At 46.3% G+C, this 19999-nt stretch overlaps 1 protein-coding gene across 3 annotated transcripts in view; it reads right to left on the bottom strand.

Moving 5' to 3' along the window:
• Window positions 1–19999, bottom strand: part of TWF2 (twinfilin actin binding protein 2) — a 63520-nt gene that overhangs the window by 17904 nt on the left and 25617 nt on the right. For all 3 annotated transcript variants that reach the window (XM_081900346.1, XM_081900347.1, XM_081900348.1), the window contains exons 3-5: window positions 8562–8740; window positions 5380–5475; window positions 2896–3000 (exon numbers count right to left, since the gene is read on the bottom strand). In XM_081900346.1, the coding sequence (XP_081756472.1) occupies window positions 2896–3000; window positions 5380–5475; window positions 8562–8740 (380 nt within the window). The remainder of the gene's footprint in view (window positions 1–2895; window positions 3001–5379; window positions 5476–8561; window positions 8741–19999) is intronic.

The following is a 19999-nucleotide window of genomic DNA, read 5'->3' as shown; positions in this document are numbered from 1 at the left end:
CCATGGAATGGGGGAAAGGAGGGAAAGGAACTAGGGGAGAAAAGGGAGGGGAATGGCACGGCCAGCATCGTTCCACGCTGCAACACTTTGCTGCGGATGCTATCTGCATATACTGTGACCGATCTCAATTTCTCCAAGCTCAAGAGAGAAACATCAGTGGGCTTGGGGAAAAGTTTGCAGAATGACAAAATATTTGGTGGGGGGAAGGAAACCCTTGCTAGGGAAATCCCCAAACAAGATTTTGCATGCTTAGTCAGCTGGAATGCTTACTCCGACTAAGTGGAGGGGGGGGGTAGACAGAAAACTGGGGGCAGCGAGGGTGGAATGGAGTGCCCTGAGAGAGCGTGTGACTAGAAAGGCTCACTCCACACCGCAACATTTGGTGCAAGCTCCAGTAGTCTACATAAAATGACACTTGGTTTCAATATTTATGGAACTTTCCCAACATACAGAACGTTGAAATCAGGTACACACAAAGCTCTAGGTAAACTCTGCTTATTAGAGAAAAATGGGTGGGAGGGAGGGACATTTGTATGTTTGGTGCCTAAAATGCACACCCCCACCTCTAACTTAGAGGCAAGATTGCTACCCAACTATTAGCATCCCGGACCTCTACGTGGTCAGTACAGATACTGAGGGGGTGTGGCAAACAAGTAACACAGACAAGAAATAAGTCACTATTTGGAGCACTAAGTTTAGGGAGGGAGAAATTATCCTGCATTGGTTTTTTCCAGTCCACACCAGTTGAACGTCAATCCAAGTAACATCCCCCAGAACAGCAAATCCTTTTCAGCGTTTCCAGCAAAACACGATACAATTTGGTGCTTCTCTTGCACTCCCAACACCGAGCAAAAGAGGTATAATTTTTTTAATGATTTAAATTTAGACCATGACAGAAGCTTCAAGACGGAAACAAATGCAGAGGAATTTGGGAGACCTGACTTAACGAAACTAAATTTAGAGAGAATCCATTTTTGGGCTAGTTCTTCCACATCCTCCTTCCCTCGACTCCAAAGCAAGTGTTCCTTTGCCATCCTCCCTGCCTTCCCCTGTATTCCACCCACTCTAATTCTCTGTTTTTTTAACAGACAGAAACCTTTTTCTTTCTTTTTTTACAAAAAAAAATTACTTCTCCAAACCAACTCTCTTCCCCAGTCCATGTCCTTCAATCTCACTGATGTGGTGCAGCCATTGTTGTTTTAAACACCTCTTATCCATTCCTCTGGCTTATTCCTGGGGGGAACCACTGGCCCCACCTCAGTCCATGTCCCTCATCTGCAGTGGGGACAGGGCGTTCCTGGCTCTTCCCTGCTTTCCCTTTCCCACCCACTCTCACCTTTATAAAACACAATGTTAAGTCTCCCGGAAAGTGCTTGCCGCACATTTAAGTGTTTATCTTACTGCACTTATAAGCTCATTTTAGAAACAGCTGAAAGCAATTTATTTCTGCCTGTTTTCAGGCTTCTGCATTAGCCCTTCTGGGAGAGAACGATAACATCCCAAAGGCTTAAGTCGGTGCAAACGACAACACTGGCTGCCGTACCAATAGCTGCTAAATCACCATTTGAGCTGACCATCATCTGTGGCTGGGAGATCGGAGCTGTCAAGAGTCAAATCCTGCCAGTTCAGAAAAACTGTCTGTATACTGTATAGACATATTATACTAAAGGAGCAAGTGGCAATGGAAAACAATGCATGGAAGACTCAAATGGTGAAGGCGATAATGAAATAATACAAAGTGAGAATTCTATTATTGAACAGTTACTGCATTTGTGTAAGGTAATGGCCCATATAACTTGCTACATCCCTGTAAAGTGCTGTGGCATCATCTTAACTTGGATAGCATTTTTTGCTTAACCTTGGAAGGCTATCTGATTCTACTCCCCACTCTCAGGCACAGAATAGGACCTCAGCTCTGAACCAATTGATAATTTATATCAACCGCAGTTCCATGAAGGTCTCAGATTGCCTTAAAGCAGAGATGGGGAAACCTGTTCCCTTCAGATGCTGTTGGACTCCAATTCCCATCAGCCCCAGCCAGCATGGCCAATGGTCAGAGATCATGGGAATTCTGCAACAACTGGAGGGCCAGAAATTCCTTGCCCCTCTCAGGATTAATTTCTCCTTCTTCACTGCTTACCCCACAGGAGTAGGATGCCAGCATTATGGCTGTGAGAAGGGACAACTGTACGGGGAGACTACTCAGTAGAGTAGTCAGAATTAACTGATTGACTACCAAAAATGATCTTGGCCGAATAAACCCAGAAAGCCATCGGAAAGCTACAGGAGCACACTTGTCCCATATTTGGTTCAGGCAGATTAAATGCTGTACCCTAAATTAGTGCTGACATGATTGCTGTGTAGAATTTGGCTGCACAGTGGTTGCAAAGCTCCTACTGGACAGCGCCTGTGACGGAAACTGCACTGGGTGGGGGCACGGATTCATCTCCCCATATGGCTATGTTCTGGGACCAACAAAGGTGGGCAACTGAGAAAACACAACAGCGAGGCATGAAGCAGATAAGGAGAAACTGCAGAAACAGACTCTGCAAGGGGGAAATGGCACAGGAATGGAAATTTGGAGGTCGGGAGGAGAAACTATACCCATAGTAGTTTGTGCCTTGAGAAGCTTTCCAACCAATACGTATTGCAAATTTTCAGTTTCCTTAGCCAGTGTGCACAGCCCAAAGCGAGGTGGCGGTGGAGGGGACACTGTTATGGCCACCCCTCTCTGCCACCAGCAACAAGGCTTTATCCCTCAATCTAATAGAATGCACACTGGAAGTCGCTCTGCTTGCTCTATGAGGCATAATAGTGCCAAAGGAAAACCATGATTAGCTGGGCAGGATCACCAAGCAATCGTTTGGATCAGTGCCACGATGTGCTGCCTCTCACCTCGTTGATGCGGATCTGCTGGAGCTCTTGTTCAGCAGCAGTCAGAGGAGCCGGAGCAGAGTAGGACGACACGTGCTTCTGGTAACCGCTGAGCGAGATGTCTTCCTGTAGTCAGACAGAGGTGGTGATGTAGCAGCCACAGATATGGTTCAAAGTACAACAGAGATGAACGGGGGCACATTTTCTTATGAGCTACATAGGTCAGGCAGCCCATAAGCTTACACACAAAGGCAACTCCAGTCAATGGTGTCAGCTGGCTTTGTTGTGCAGGGCCAGGAATAGCAACTCACTGTTAGCATCAACGCTCTTGACAAGCTCTCATTTAAAACTGCAGCATAGCACACATTGCTAAAAGGGGGCATCACCTATTTCCAACATGGTAAAAGAGCACTTAATGCATTAACTCATGGGTAGGCAAACTAAGGCCCGGGGGCCAGATGCGGCCCAATCGCCTTCTCAATCCAGCCCACGAACGGTCTGGGAATCAGCATGTTTTTACATGAGTAGAATGTGTCCTTTTATTTAAAATGCATCTCTGGGTTATTTGTGGAGCATAGGAATTCATTCATTCCCCCCGCCCCCCCCCCCAAAATATATAGTCCGGCCCCCCACAAGATCTGAGGGACAGTGGACTGGCCCCCTGCCGAAAATGTTTGCTGACCCTGCTAATTGATCAAAGAAAAAGGAGCAGTAGTGGCTGGCAGGTGGTGAAGGCAGAATAGTGTTGCTTACCTGGCTTCCCAAATCTGTGCGTGACGCCTGGTTACTGAGAGAAGAGGGGAAAGGAAGCAGGTAGCTCAGCACAGTGCGGCTGCAGCAGTGGAGTCGACCCAATGCTCCGGCCACTGCCCCTACACAGAGCTCTCCACTTCTCAGTAATTGGCAGCGCCATGAGCCACTGAGAAGTCAGGTAAACAATGTCGCCCTGCCCTGACAGCTGCTACTGGAAAGGAGTTCTTCGGTCAGTTTCACTACGATCCAGAAACAAGGGCAAGGAATGCATTTGTATGAAATGCTAGACCATGGTGTGGTGCAACAAGACTGAGCCTGTGCAAGTCACGGGCACATGTGTTTTCCCCCCTGCAGAGCATCCATGAGAAAAAGTGCAGAAACATCTGTTCTTGATTAACCAGGGTAAGCATAGAAATCTAAATGGTGGTTCAACTTAACTATGGCTTTCTAAAACAAGCCAGCTTAATAAACCATGGCTCATCAAGCTGGTTTTATTTGGAGCAAACCACAGTTAAGATCAACCTACTGTTTGCCCAGGTTCAGACCTAATGCTAGGCTGCGCTTAGAGAAAAATGGAAGCAAAAGCTTTCTAGTTCTTCCCTGTGGCCAACCGCAGAGACTCCTCCACCCAAAGAAGATTGCAGGTGTTGGCAACAAGCCCATACAAGTTCGACTCTGCTTCTGGAGACATGGGGACCAGCCAATGCGCAAACTGGTTAATAGCATGGAATCACAATGTTTTCAATGTAAAAGGCATAGCTTAAAAGAATAAATATGCCACCACTGAGAGGAACTTGTCCAATGTTAGCTGGTCAAGTACACTGGGCTTAGTATTAGATTTTCTGTCAAATGACAGGCATGTCTTGAGGATTTCACAGTTATATATAACTACTGAAGGTTGCAGACAAACAGAAACACAAGATTCCTCCCACGCAATATAGTGTGATCTCATTTCATGAGCAATGCTGCCACCTTATGGTGCTTTCCTAGAAAGCCACAGTGCCATGAAAACCATGGCTAGCAAACCAAGGTTTGCTATTGCATCGTGTGTAGAATCATGGACTACCCAAGTTTCATATCAGTACACGCACACAAAAGTTAGTGCTCAAACTTGATGCTAAGCCTATGCACCTCCTTTCCTTTCTGTCTTTCATCCATCTATCCATCCACCTAGGAGTACTGCTCTAATTATGGAGAGGAAAGGTAGAGACAGGGCCTTAATGAAGACCACACAGCCCAAACTCCGACCCTCACCAAGTGTGGATCCAAAAGGATTAAAAATAATAATAATCACAAATTAAATAAATCTGTGGTGGGGGGAAATGGGAAACACTGACGATCTCAGTTAGTTTAAGAACTTAAGAAACCTGTTGTATCAGGCCAAAGGTCCATCATCCTGTTCACACAGTAGCCACCTTGATGCCCATGGGAAGCCCAAAAGCAGGACATGAGAGCAACCGCGCTCTCCCTACCTCTGCCAGAAGCATACTGCCTCTAACAGTGGAGGTCAAACACAGCCATCATGGCTAGTAGCCACTGATAGCTTTATCTTCCAGTTTCTCAGAAAGCTTTTATTATTACTTGATTTTCTTCTGCCTTAAATACCCAAAAACTACTCAAAGGGGGTGTGGGAGAGGGGGTTAAATTGACCCAGAAAAATGCCTGTCTTCTAGACGTAAGGTACTGAGCAACACGATACAAGACAACAATGGCTAAGGCTCTTCCTGACGGCCCTGCTGCATATTGCCATACCTTAACTGTTCCAAAGAGCTCGTCCTTCACATGCCCTCCTCCAAACTCTTTCTTCACTGTTGCTCTGGTTGCTGCATAGAGCATCTTCAGTCTAACCTGGACATACAGAGAGAAACATCAGTGACAAGGACAAGTCATTCCATGAGTATGAAAACATGAAGAAGAAGAAGAAGAAGAAGAAGAAGAAGAAGAAGAAGAAGAAGAAGAAGAAGAAGAAGAAGAAGAAGCCGCCTATCAAACTGGGTTGCCCCAACCACTCTGGGTGACTCCCAACACAATATTAAACTAAACAGGGCTGCCTTCAGATGTCTTCTAAATGTCAGATAGTTGTTTATTTCCTTGACATCTGATGGGAGGGCATTCAACAGGGTGGGCGCCACTACTGAAAAGGCCCTCTGCCTGGTTCCCTTTAACTTCACTTCCCACAGTGAGGGAACTGCCAGAAGGCCCTCGGAAATGGACGTTGGTGTCCAGGCTGAACGATAAGGGTGGAGATGCTCCTTTAAGTATACAGTGCCGAGGCCGTTTAGGGCTTTAAAGGTCAGCACCAACACTTTGAATTGTACTTGGAAATGTACTGGGAGCCAGTGAAGATCCTTTAGGATTGGTGTTACCAGTATATGGTTCTGGCTGCTGCTCCCAGTCACCAGTCTGGCTGCCGCATTAGGTATGAGTTGTAGTTTTTGAGTCACCTTCAAAGGTAGCCCCATGTAGAGCGCATTGCAGAAGTCTCCCAATTGCAATGGTCATGGAATGCTGTAATTGCAGGGTTTTACAATTGTGGGTTCTGAGCACATTCTTTATTAAGGAATATGTCCCCTTGCTAATATTTTTAGATAGCCATCTTCAAACTACTGTTCCAAAATACATTCAGACCGACTAGAAAGTCAACCATGTGAGGGCTTGCAAGTATAAAATCTATAGAGCTGCCAATATAAGCAATTACACAGAGTCAATTGAACTGGCAGCTATTCCCCAGGAGGTATTATGGATGATCTTATCACAGAGTTCAACATCAGGACTTGGGGGATGGTTAGCAACTACTGTTCCTATTACTGTAACCTTTTTACCTTAACTGCCTTCACAGCTAGCAGGGTTTTATGTTTTAATAACTGGGTGAAATATTCAAGTTTATTGATACTTGGGTAAACCTCCACCCCTGGCCGAGGGAAAAAAAAATAACTTGACCCTCTCTCATAATGTTGGTGGCTAAATATGAATGCTGTTAGCACAGGTAAGACACAGAAATATATGTATTTCAATATAAAAATATTTACACTCTGCCATTTGAACTAAAAATAAATATCTTCAAAGCAGCTCAGATTTAAAATCCAAATATTTTTTAAAACTATGAATAAGGCAAAATGCCACAAGCAGAACAGAAGAAAATTAGTAACTCATTAGTTAAATGGTAAAAAGAAAGTCAGCAGGACACACATATGGTATTCCCTCAAACTCAGTCCTACAGACCTTCTGAAAAAAGCACCTCCTTTGCTGCCTGTCTAAATGTTAGCACAGTAAAACTTCCCAGGAAGGAGTTCCACAATTCTGGCAACATTTTGGTGCCACTGTTAAAAAGACCTTGTTCCAGAGAGTAACCATACACTACACTGAAGAGAAGAAAAGGATCCAGATCAGAACCTCCACGGAAAATCTCAAAATACAGGCAAATTCATATGGGAGCCCCAAGGATCAGCCTTCCCCAACCCGAGGCCCCCTTAGATGTTGCTGGACTCCAATTCCCATCATCCCTGACTATTGGCTATGCTGTCTGGGTCTGATAGGAATTGGAGTCCAACAACATCTGGAAGCCACAGGTTGGGGAAGGCTGATTTAGGAGTTTTATGATTTTGTATTATTAAAATATTTATCAACTTCACTCTCATAGAAAATGTAATGAGGTGGTGATTTAAACACGGGTGCCGATTTAAACATGGGTGTCATATGTTCCCCTTCAGCTAACTATAGTCGGAATTCTGGCAGTGTCAATCTCCATACAACCCCTCCATATTCTAGCCATCGAAGGTTTTAACTATGCAAAAACCATTTTAGAGTAATGTGTGGTCTGCATTTTTTTTATTTATATTACCCTTCCTTGTGTGTGTGGTGACCAGGGTCAGGGCTTTATTTGTGGTGTTACTTCTTCAGCAGTTGTGGAACTCCTTCCCTCCTGAGATACGGCTGGTGCCACCGTGCGTACCTTGCTTTCTGTCACTGTCTAAAAACATACCTATTCACCCCAGGCTTTTGTAGGGGAGTGAGCTTTTAGGTGGAGATTTGCGAACGGATGTTTTTAAAAGGCTGGCTTACTTCAACTGGCTCTGATGTTTCAATTGTTTTAATGGCTTAGGTGTACAAACTGCGTTTTTACCCATTTTTATTGTAAGCTGCCCTGTAATGACTTTTTGATGAAGGGTGGCATAGAAATGCATTCAATACATAAACGGGGGGGAAATGTTTCAACTGATTTAGCTGACGATTCTTTAAAGAAACCTGGAGTGATCCGGGAAAGAGCTGGGGGAGGAGGAATGGGAGCACTTCTTACAGAAATGACAAGCCACATTAAAACATTGCCTGTGTTGGCCTCCAGATGGCATGCTAGTCTAATAAAAGCGGAGATTATAGGAGAAGAGTTCTGCAAGATTCTTTCAGAGTAGTTTGCAACACAAATGCCTGGGAATGCAAGAATGTGTAAATGGCAGTAGATAAGTACAACCCTCTGTATTTACCCTTGTCCACAGAAATATTATATGATGAAACAATAGGATACATTAAGTCCCTAAGGTTATCATCTCTGTTTGTAGGGTTTTTTTTAATCAAGTGATGGTCCATTTGACTGTTCTTTAAAGTCTGTTTTGAATGACTGCCTAAAATTGGTGAGAAAGAATCACCTCCAATTTCCACATGATATTAAACCAGGGCTGGGAACCCTTGGCCTGTGGGCTGATTGTAGCCCTCTAGGCCATGTTCCCCAAACTGTGCCCACCTGCCCATCACTGGTGACGTCAGCTGGTGGGCGAAAGAACTGTGTTCAGTCTTGCATTGGCTGCACGATCCTCTTCCCAGCAGGGGACAGGATCTACCTTTTCACCTACAACCCACTGCATACACCAGCTACCCATGCCAGTTCAGCTCTGAGCCCTAGGAGGCTAAAGTCAAGCAGAAACAAAGCAGAGGCTTACAGGAGAGTTGTCAGGAGACCAGGAGATGAAGAGCCACTCATAGCCCTGTGCATTCTGGGTGTCCAGGCGGTAGAGGATGTAGCATGGCTGCAGCTCATCCAGCAGCGGCAGCACAAAGGAGTCGTAGTCCTTATCCCAACGTCGAGACAGTTCTTTGTAGGCTCCAAGCACCAACTGCTCTGCATGTTGGAGGAGGCGGGGCAGAGAAAATGAAAGAACTGTCAGCAAAAAGATGCGGCACTTAAACGCAGCATGGGTCATTTACAACCAGGGCTCAAGGAACCTTTTGCAGCCCCAAAACCACATGTGGGCAACTTTCTGGAGGTTGCAGTACAGTGGTGGGCAGAGCCTTTGTCCTTGTACAGTGGGCTGTATACATCCCAGCCATGCAAGCCAAAAGTTTCTACACCTGCCTACCCACCCTGCAAAAAAAAGGGGGGGAGAGGGAAAATTATCAAGGATGCATTCTAGGCAGGCAAAAGCACCTGAGGAGGGTGTGATGAAGAGAGCTGGAGAGAGGCTGGGAGGTCTGGGGGGCTGCAGTTGGGCCACCCAGGCCTGTTCTAAATCAAGGGTGAGGAACTTGCCACCTTCTCCCGCCAACCCAGATTCTTTGGTAAGGCCCACACATGCTTGGTTCATCATCATCATCATCATCTTAATTTGTTGAAACTATGCTCAAGGCAGCTTACAACATGACAAGATTTACATAATTACAAACATAACAGAAGTCATAAACAATAAATAAAAGGTAAAGGTAAAGGGACCCCTGACCATTAGGTCCAGTCATGGACGACTCTGGGGTTGCGGCACTCATCTGGCTTTATTGGCCAAGGGAGCCGGCATACAGCTTCCGGGTCATGTGGCCAGCATGACTAAGCCACTTCTGGCGAACCAGAGCAGCACACGGAAACGCCGTTTACCTTCCCGCTGGAGCGGTATCTACTTGCACTTTGATGTGCTTTCGAACTGCTAGGTTGGCAGGAGCAGGGACTGAGCAATGGCAGCTCACCCCGTCGCAGGGATTTGAACCGCCAACCTTCTGATCGGCAAGTCCTTGGCTCTGTGGTTTAACCCAGTGTTTCCCAACCTTTTTTGGGCAAAGGCACACTTGTTTGATGAAAAAAATATCGAGGCACACCACCATTACAGCCCCGTGACGTCAGCGCGCAGCGTCACTTGAGCTCCTTCTCCTGCTCGTTCAGGGCCGCAGTGGCGTAGCGTGGGTTGTCAGCACCCGGGGCAATGCAAGTAATTTGCGCCCCCTAACCCGTGGATTTGCGCCCCCTAACACTAACCCCCAGATGTTGCGCCCGGTGTGGCCGGCCCCCCCTGCACCCCCCACGCTAGGCCACTGATCCATAGCTAAAAGCAGAAGTCGACAAATGTGTCCTGTTTTTTGCTCTTCAAAATATGGCAACCCGAAGACCCCCAGGGACCGTCCAACCAGCCTAGGAAGTGTGCTCTGGTCGCGGGGGAGGAGACACGAGGCATTGCCATCCACACGTGGAATTGAGGAGGAGCTGGAAAGGTCCTTTGGTTTCACACCCAGGACCCATTTTTTCTCTCTTCTTTTGAGAAAGGGGTGGGAAACGGGATTTGGAGGGCGCATGTGTGCGCGTAGCTGAGCTCCAGTTGCTCTGGGCATTTCTGGACGGCGCCGGTAGCGTCTCTCCTAACCCCTCCCCACCCCGGTCTCCACCCCCCCCCCGCCCAAAGGCTTCCCCCTACCTGGCCAAAGTTCCACCCGAAGCTGGAGATGCGGTTCGCACTGCCCACGAAGACGACGCCGAACTCGGAGAGGACGTATTCCTTGCGCTCAGCGCAGCGGCGCAGCTAGCCGCTCAGGGGCCCGGGGCGGCGCGCGCGTCCTGCAGCCAGGGGCGAGTGCCATGGGGGCGAGCCATGGCAGGGCGCGCTGCGTGGAGCCTTGCTGCAGCCTCCCCCTCAGCTGTAGGGAGGCTGAGGCGGTGGGCAGAGGCCAGAGCGGAGCTTGCGGGCAGTTCGCCCGCAGACGCATGGCTCAGGCACGCTGCAGGCGCCGAGGTGTGGCGCCCAGTGCCCCCCGCCTCACCTAGCTACCAGTGGCATAGGAAGGGGTCTGCGGTGGGTGCGGGGCTGAAAGGACATGCAAGGCTCCATGCTGCTGCCCGGACATGCCGGCCTCCTCCTCGTCCGCTGTCTCGCGCTCCTCCCTTTTGCGCGCGCTGCCCCGCCGCCGCCCCATTGGCCGGGTCCTGTCAGCTGATCCTGTGTTATTTCCTGTGTGTGTGTGTGAGGGGAGAATGGAGAGAGAAACCTCGGCACCGCCACCGCGGAGCCGCTCCCGGCTCGACGCGGATCCTCGCCGCCGCCGCCCCGCCTCTCGCCCGCCTCCCTCCCATGGCACACCAGGCAAGGTCTCGCGGCACACTAGTGTGCCGCGGAACACCGGTTGGGAAACACTGGTTTAACCCACAGCGCCACCTGCGTCCCTTAAACAATAAACACATCAAAAAGTACAGAACTTAATGGAAACAATTTCCACATAAATCATAAGATCTGAAACTAAAGATACAACAACAATATCAATAACAGCAACATCTCTCTCAACTCCCCATAAACAATACTCCAGCCCAAGAATCTGTTCAACAGCCTCAGCTTTTGTAGCTGGAATCAGTCAGCACTCCACTCTCCCAGGCCAGATGGGAAAGGACCAGTAAGGAAGGGTGCAGGTCTTCCAGGGCTCACAGCCAAGATGGTCTCATTTAAAACAAAACAGATAAAAATTAAAAACAATTTAAAGGAGGAGTCCTCAGTGCTCAGCAGCAGCCACAGTCCTTGTGAAGCCTGTCAAGCCCCGAAAGAGTTGCCCTAGGCAGGCATCCTCCCAGGCCCTAGGCAGGCAGTCCTTCTTGGTTGCAATTACGAGAATCTCAGCTTTCCTTCCTTCTGAGAACCCCTGCTCACTCTTTTTGGTCAGAGAGACAGATGTGAGCACTTTGTGGGCAAAAATTACTGCCACGTTCCCTATGGCTGAAAAGAGGCGATAGTTCTGTTTAATGGGTTATGGGAAAATAAAAGGAGTTGGGTGCAAAGCAGAATGTCTGCATTATGTATTGATCTTCTCCACTCCCAAGAGCTCAACTCTAGGAACACAACAGGCATGGCAGACCTGTGATCCTAGAACCACTCTCCTTCACTGTTGGGACCCCTTGTTCTCCATCACGGAACTGAGGGGGGAAATCTGTTCATGGAAGTGCCTCTTGAACGGACTGCATAAGGTTACGGAAGAGCTTGGAAGGGGCACAGAAGAGATGCAAAAAGCGCAAGGACTGTGTGCCTCCCTCTTCCCCCACCCCCAACATGCTGCTGTCAGACTGCAATTGTGGCACGGCAAGAGTTTTCAAAAGCGAGACCCATCCCTGCCTGTGTTTCTTCTCAGCATATATTGAAACACCCATTTTATGTTGACACAGCTGTAAGGTTATGGATAATCCCTTTTGAAATACAAAGGGCCATCTGGCAATGATAAGAACCTGGCAGTCCTATAGATTACATAATGAAACCAGCTCCTATGTATGTGTATAAAAAAGAAGCCCGGCCTAGAGACTTTGCCACTTACAAAGGGAACAATAATACTCTGAGTCATGACTTGCTTTGCTACATGCAGAAAGTCTCAGGTTCAAATCTAACACCGCTACTTAAGAGCATTGGGTAGGGAAAATACCTGTGTGCCTGAGACCTTCCAATCAGAATAGACTGTCCAGTACATGGGACAACAGTTGGCTCCAATATAAGGCAGCTTCATGGGATTTTATGTTGGGGGAAAACAGAAAACCTTTCTGCTTGGGCTCGATTTCTACATTAGGGAGAAGGCAAAGCAAGACCCAGAGGGGTAAACAATGTGATTACTCTGAATGTACCTATCAGCCTATAATCAGAGCTACTGAGTTAGGCAGAAAATATGAAAGCACTCCAGGCCATGAGACAGTGACCACTTGGCTGGGTAAGTGATAGCTGTCTGTTGCATCATTTGTTTTGTTTCTACTGCAGACCCATTTCCCAAGAGCTATGTTTTTCAGGAACTCTCGAGTGCCCGTGTTAACTCGCTCTCCGACTCACTCATGATAAACAAAAACAAAAAAGGGGCCAAGAAGGTCACAAGGACCTCTGCCAGAACTCAACCTCATAAAAACATAACAAAATGTTTCTGTTTCAACACAGAGGTGGCCAACTTGCGGCCCAGATGTTGCTGGTCAACAGCTCCCATCATCCCTGACCACCAGCCATGCTGGCTGGGACTAATGGGAGTTGGAGTCCTGAAACATCTGCAAGGCCTGAAGTCCCATGCCCCTAGGCTAGAGCCGCCCAGGCCTCCTGCCTGCTTGCCAAATCTCCTCGACCATTCTTGTCCTTATAAAGCTATCCCCTGTAGTTTCAGGTCAGCAAAAAAAAGGGGGTGGGGAAGAGAGAAATTAGGAATGTGGGTGTCACTGTGGGTGTCACTCAGGCTGCGGAGACAGCCCCGGAAATGTCCACTTCCCTCTAGGATGCAAAACATGCCCTCAGCTAGCAGCTATTTCCTGCCTTTTCATTTACTGCTGCTTATGCCACCTTAGCAAGTTTTTGCTTTTACGGAAAGTCGATTTAACCATCTGAGAGCTTTCAGTCTGCTGCTTAAAAACTGACTGAAAAAGTGAGTAAATATTGCAGTTCAATCAAAGATAAATTCTAATTTGATCTCCCGAGGAATGATGCATCCAGCTACACACACACAACTTTGTGGTTCAATTATCTTTGCGGAACACTGTGTGATGCATTCCTACAGTTTCCTGTTCTGACAAGTTTGCCACAACCCTTGATCCCACAATGAAGCAGCAATGCAAACCATCAATGGCCAGCACATGATATGGTGGGCCCATGTTTCTGAAATGGAAATATGTATACAGTTGATGGGGAAATGAAAGGAGCAATTATTAGTGATCTAAATGAAAATTCTAATTTGGAGTGCATCCAATCTAACCAGTTTTGGGGTTTCTTTGTTTCTTTGTTTCTTTGTTTGTTTGTTTGAGGTGGCTGGAGAACCTCCAATGAACAGCCATATAACCCAGCATCCTTTGGACTAGTTTAATGCTCTGTTTCTAGATTTTCTTGTACACAAGTTTGAACCTTCTTAGAGACCTAAAAAACTTTCCACCATTAGTTTGGATAGATAGAAGTATTACCAGTCACGATGGCTCTGCCTATCCTCCTGCATTTCTCTTTTATTCTTTAAAACACACACACGTATGCAAAGGTGAACATGTCCATTAACATTATGGGAATAAACATAGATGCACTCCAGATACATTACAAATCAGGAACTGCCCACTCAAGCAAGAAATGACATCATGATGGAGAAGCAAATTGCACACTGGGAAATATGATGCATTATGGATCATCTACAACTACACCACTTGGGAATATTGGTGGCCTACCACACGACTAAAGGTTCCCAGGGAGCCACAGTCCATTGTCGCTTCCCAGTGTATGCCCACAATGCTTTTCTGTTTGTCTGGAGGTGGCCCATCCTGTTTCAAGCATTTGTTTATTTGCTTACATTTCTACCCTGCCCTTTCTCCATCACAGAACCCAAGACAGCATGCATATGGTTCCCAAGGGGCCTCCCATCCAGGCACAGGCCAGACCCAGGCCTGCTTGACCACAGCAAGTGGTGACCTCAAGTGCCTTTAGACCGCATGCGTACAAGCAATGAAACAACAAACCAGGCCTTCAAATATGTGCCTGATCTTGGCCTGTCAATTATCAGTCAATCTGAAGATGAGAGGTCAGGGAAAACACTTTCAGGATTCTTCACACAAACCCTGAATTCTCTCTCTAATTCTCTGCAAACAATAAGAAAACAACAATGTGTCACAAACAAACAATGCAACAGCTTGAACAGCAGCAGGTCAGGCAGCCAACACATGTGGCCTTTTTTTTTTAACCTGTTTGGTCACGTTACAACAGGGACCATGCCAGAATGCTGCTGACCTCTTGCAATCTGCACAGGCCCCTTCACACAAATTCCCCTTCCACTAAGTTCCACCCTTTCGACAACGTATTATTTCATCGAAAGCAGGCAGTCACCACTTTCCAGAGGAATCATTGCTGCTCAGAGTGAAAACCCGTGGACTCTGTCACATGACATTGGGAATTAACCTGCCATACACGCTGCAAGCTGCTTCATACCAAGTCAGACCATTAATCCAGCCTAGCCCTTTGCCTACTCCAACAGGAGAAGCCCTTCGAAGTCTCAGGCAGCCAGTCTTTCCCATTAACTTCTGCATGTCAAGCATATCCTTCTCCAAAAGGAGTCAGGGCTGCATACACTGTGCACATTTGGGCAAGCACAGAAAGATTTCCTGCCTGGAGGTAATCCTGCCTCACCACAGGCAACTAGGCAAGTGGCTATTTTCAAGCCCAAGCTAAGGCTAGCTCACCTGGAGTCACAGCTACATACTTCATTCCCTTCTAATATACAACCTTCTTTCTTTTCTAATAAGTAACCCTGTTGTTACAGAAAAGAAAGAGAGGGATAAAAGAGGGAGGGCAAAAGGAGGCCTTGGGTTTGAATCTGTTCTTCACTGAAACATCTTTTTTTGTATTGTATTTATCGACTAAAGATGCAAGTTGCATCACCAGCAAGTTCCAAGATCTAAGTCAGGAAACTGGCAAGTAACCTTGCAGAAACCGCAAGCAGACAGAGGTGTAGTTATGAAACACTTAGGCAACCCTTTTTTGTATTTTACGTGCTGTGGCTGGTTGTTAACATTCAGATCTGCTGTCTTTTTTATTACCTGGCTCTTTGTTAAAAGAAGAATTGTCTTAAGCAGGATACATTAACGTTTTGCTTTGCTGATTTAGATGCTAATGACTGGAGGGAGTCAGAGTTGATACACTGGCTTCTTGTCAACAAAGAGAAGATTGTCTGGGGAAGCGAGACTTTACCATAGTGGAGACCACTGTTGTACTCAGGAGTGCAGAATGATACCATCAATGCTTATTCCACCAGTAGAAGCAGATGTACTACAGTCCAACAATATACTAAGGGCACCATCTTGGTACCCCTTATTATCCATGGTAAAATCACTTTTCTTTTCATGATCTCTCAATTTACACTACCACACATTTGCTTATTGTTTGAGGCAAACGAAGAAGTTGCCCAGAAATCAAGCATCTACAGGAGAGAAAGTGGCTGGCTGGAGATATCTAGATTCAAAAGACTGAAAGATTCAAAAGACTGAAGGAAAGTGAGATTTTAAAATCAAGTAACTACAGGAGAGAAAGTGGCTGGCTGGAGATATCTAGAAATGTACAGTTGGGTACCTCTCAGCTGGCCCAACACCAATCAGAAACACTTATTGCCGCTATTTTTCAACCCCCACCCCACCCCAAAGAAGCAGGTATTTTTAGATTTGCCAGTGTGCCTTTGTAGTTTGGGGTTAGCCACAAGACACAGATACTCAAAGGAGTTGACTAGAAGCACACCTACAGTTCTGGTCCCCTCATCTCAAGGAGGATACTGTAAATCTTGAAAAGGTTCAGGATAAGTTTTTCTCCCTCTTGTACAATACCAGAACCCAGCACCATCCAATGAAACTGAATGTTGGAATATTTAGGACGTAAAAAAAGACGTACATCTTCACACAGTGGAATTTGCTCCCACCAGATATAGTGATGGTCACTGACTTGGATGGCTTTAAAAGAGTGTGAGACAAATTTATGGAGGGTGGCTACTGCCCACAATGCACTCAAGGCCTGTTTACAGACTTCCTATAGGCGACTGGACTAGGTGGCCTGATTCAGCAGGGCTCTCTCTTCTTATGCTCTTATGTACCACCAGTCAACAGAAGGCTGCTCTGCTTCTTAAACCTGAATTAAGCTGCTCATTGCTCTTCTGTTCTGCAAATCGAAGAATGACAGACTGAGCCAAAAGGAACTCTTACTTCCTGTATAGACTTTGGGGTGTGGAGAGCTGGTGTTCTCAGTTAACCATACTAAAATGGAAAAACGAAACACAGCAGAAGGCACTGCACTGTAAAGCCAGATTTGCTGAACACTTGATTGCTGACAGATTCAGTGTGCAAAGTAGGAAGTGGCTGTGAATCAGGGTAAAGATCCCGTCAAGTTATCATTTGTTAGGCGTGTACAAAAGGCATGAACATAGCTTGTTCAAAAAGCATAAGAACTATAGCTCATTTCGGGGGGGGGGAGGGGGTTCTGCAGAGATCTGAGTGTCTCTAACACTTCTGGTCACACTCAGGTTTCGGATTTAGCAGCCACTACCCACATTGGTGCATTTCTTCCCATATGGCTTGCTGCTTTCACAATCCGGCTTTCACCTTTGTTGTTGTTATTCGTTTAGCCGTCTCCGACTCTTCGTGACCCCATGGACCAGAGCACGCCAGGCACTCCTGTTCTCCACTGCCTCCTGCAGTTTGGATCTCCTGCCATTTAACTTGGCACCCTGGTAGTGGCATCACCTCCCCCATCCCTACTCCCACTTCACACTTTTTAAGGTTTTTGTAAAGATTCAAAAGACTGGATTTAAGTTCTAAGCTCCACTGGAACCAATACAAGCTTTTGTGACTCACTTCACTCTGCAGATACCCAGGAACTTATTTCTCAGTTTGGAACCACAGCCCTTCCAATCTACAAGCCGCAAGCAGACTTTGTTACTGTGCTAGAAGCTAAAGCTACACTGGGCACACCCTGACCTTGAGGTTCAAAGGGAAGTTAAGAGATTAATTCTTAAAAGCACCGAGATTAGAAATAACAAACATTATTCAGGGCTGTGGCAATAGGAAAGACCTGATCATTCTAGACCAGGGGTCTGCAACCCGCAGCTCCGGAGCTGCATGTGGCTCTTTTACACCTTTGCTGCGGCTCCGGGGCGGATACTAGCGAGGGGAGGAGGCGCATTGTACGCCCCGACACTCCCCACTGTGGCGGGCGCTGTACTGGCTGTGACGTCACATGGGGGCGGTGCGTGTGTTAGTCACTCACCGTCCTGACGTCACCTTCCCGCCCGCTGTCAGATCGCGGCTCCGGAGATATATTTGTTGTAAATGTCGCAATGGTTTTGCGGCTCCCAGATTTTTTTTTTCCTTCGGAAACGGGTCCAAGTGGCTCTTTTTGTCTTAAAGGTTGCAGACCCCTGTTCTAGACATAAAACTGCTATAAAGAAGAATACTTTTTTTAACTACCCAGCTACATAGCTCTGGTGTGTCTGTACTATGTGCCTCAGGAAGGATGCAAGAGCAAGTCTTCGGCTCACATGCTGCCTGCCTACCAACACCGTTCATATACAAGATGGCTTGAGGAGAGGCAGATATATCACACACATACTCTTTTTTATCATTATTAAATGCTTTATTGAAACTAAAAGGAAACAACAAACAAAAGATTTGTCCAGAAGAAAGAAAAGAAAATGGTAATATTTGTTACATCATATCACAATAAGTTCTTCTTGCATTTCTAACCCCATCATGCATCTACCACTTAATCTATCTAGCACACTGTTTGTTTTCATTTTCTTTTGTTAATTTTCATCAGTAACATATTCTCTTCTAATTATCCATCATGCCACAAAAGTCATTCAAGGCCTGCCACTTACAATAGTCCTGAAGAATTATTTTTTTTGTACACGTCCCATTTTCTAATAAATGTTTGATCTGTGTCACACACACGCTCAGCAGATGGAAGAGTCATCAGAAGGGCAAAACTTCATCAAAATCTATAATAAGCTCCATGCTTACTCACCCCATGAGGGCCCTACGTTGTGCTGAAATCCTAAGTAATAATCTACCAGGGTCACATGATCAAAGAACATTAACCCTAAATGCTAGCATGGCAACAACCTGACAAGTGCGACAAAACACATGGATAAAGGAGAGCAGACAGCTTTCAAGTGGGTCCTTAAAATGTAAGCTTATACTGTATTCCCAACATGCCTAAGACGTCAATCAGGACCACTGCCAAACAGCAATAGGTCCTCGGTACAGTTTGGCTGATGTCCCTCCCTGAGACCAATCTTCCTCTTTGTGGCAACAGCGCCACCAATTCTCCTCCCCACTTTGTTACTTAATTTTTTTAAAAAAAAATTATTTGCCACCACAATAGCAGCAGCAGCAGCAGCAGCAGCGCTGGCCCCTTCTCTGCCACCAGGGAGAAGGCCAGGGGTCTCCCTCTCAGAGCCAGGCATTCTGGGTGAGGTAGCCAGCTGCTAAAAAGAGGGTGTTTATAAAGGCAGTGAGTAAGGGGGTTGCAGGTCAGGCCTTTGTGAGTCCCGGCAGGTCTTTGTCAGTGTCCAGTCTGGCTGACTGCTGGCACTAGGCCCGATATCAATTACTGTGATTCACAGTTTCATCCTCTTGTTAGGGCTCCGGGATAGTAATCCAGTAACCCAGCAGTCTAAGGTGAAGAGCACAATGGAATAAGTGGATTGTATTTTCAAGCATAGGCCTTCAGGGTGTTCTTGGCGAGACTGACTATGAGAACTATCAAAGCACAACGTTATTCTTTTCTTCAGGAGGGCAGGTCTTTAAACCAGTTGAAAGTGCAACGGAACGGCAAATGAGATTTCCTGTAAGTGATACGCATTAGGGGGAAATGTTCCTGTTGCTACATAGGCACTACTTAGGGATCTAAATTGGGTCAGCAAGGAATGAGGTATCTGGGTCATTAATGGAAAGCTCACTCGAAATATCAACCTTATGCAGAGAGACAACGGGAAAAAAATGCAACTTTCATGTTAGACTTTATTAGGTAAAAATCACTAAAAATAAAAGGGATTAATTATAAACGCTTCTATGCAACTGTACAGTACAGGCATGATCCGTACACTGTGTGGTTCTAAAACCAATCACTACTCAAACGATAAAGGGTTTAATTAAAGCAGTAAAAGGGATGGGACACTCTTCCTAGGAGGGAAGATTGAAAAGCCTGAAACCTTTAGGAGAGAACTAAGGGGGGGGACCATTATAAAGTCTATAAAATTATAAACAGAGAGAAGAGGGGCACAGTTTGTACTCTCTCCAACTCAGTTTAAACTTGACAGCAGGCAAATTCAAATTGCTTATCCATGTTGCATTCTGCATAGCTACTGTCATGTTCCAACTAGGATTTCATAAACAAACCCCTAACATGCTATCATCACTGCCTAGAATAGTAGTTAAATTAGGCTTCATAATTCAAGTTAAGTAATAAAGCTATTTGGCAGGGGTTTGAGAGAGGTGAAAGGAATCACACCTCTGCATGCAAGTGCAGAAAAGGAAGAACACACAGTGGGAAGGTTTGGATGTTCAATTCCCAGTTTGCTAAGCCATAGTTTAGCAGCTGGGAGAAAAGCAAGGGGGCCATAAGCTCCCTCTGCCCTCTTCCTCAGTGCTTGCATCCAGGTTTAATTAACAAAA

Source organism: Podarcis melisellensis (genome assembly GCF_964234715.1).
Source record: "Podarcis melisellensis genome assembly, chromosome: 2".
NCBI lineage: Eukaryota > Metazoa > Chordata > Lepidosauria > Squamata > Lacertidae > Podarcis > Podarcis melisellensis.
This window is presented reverse-complemented; position numbering and strand designations above follow the sequence as displayed.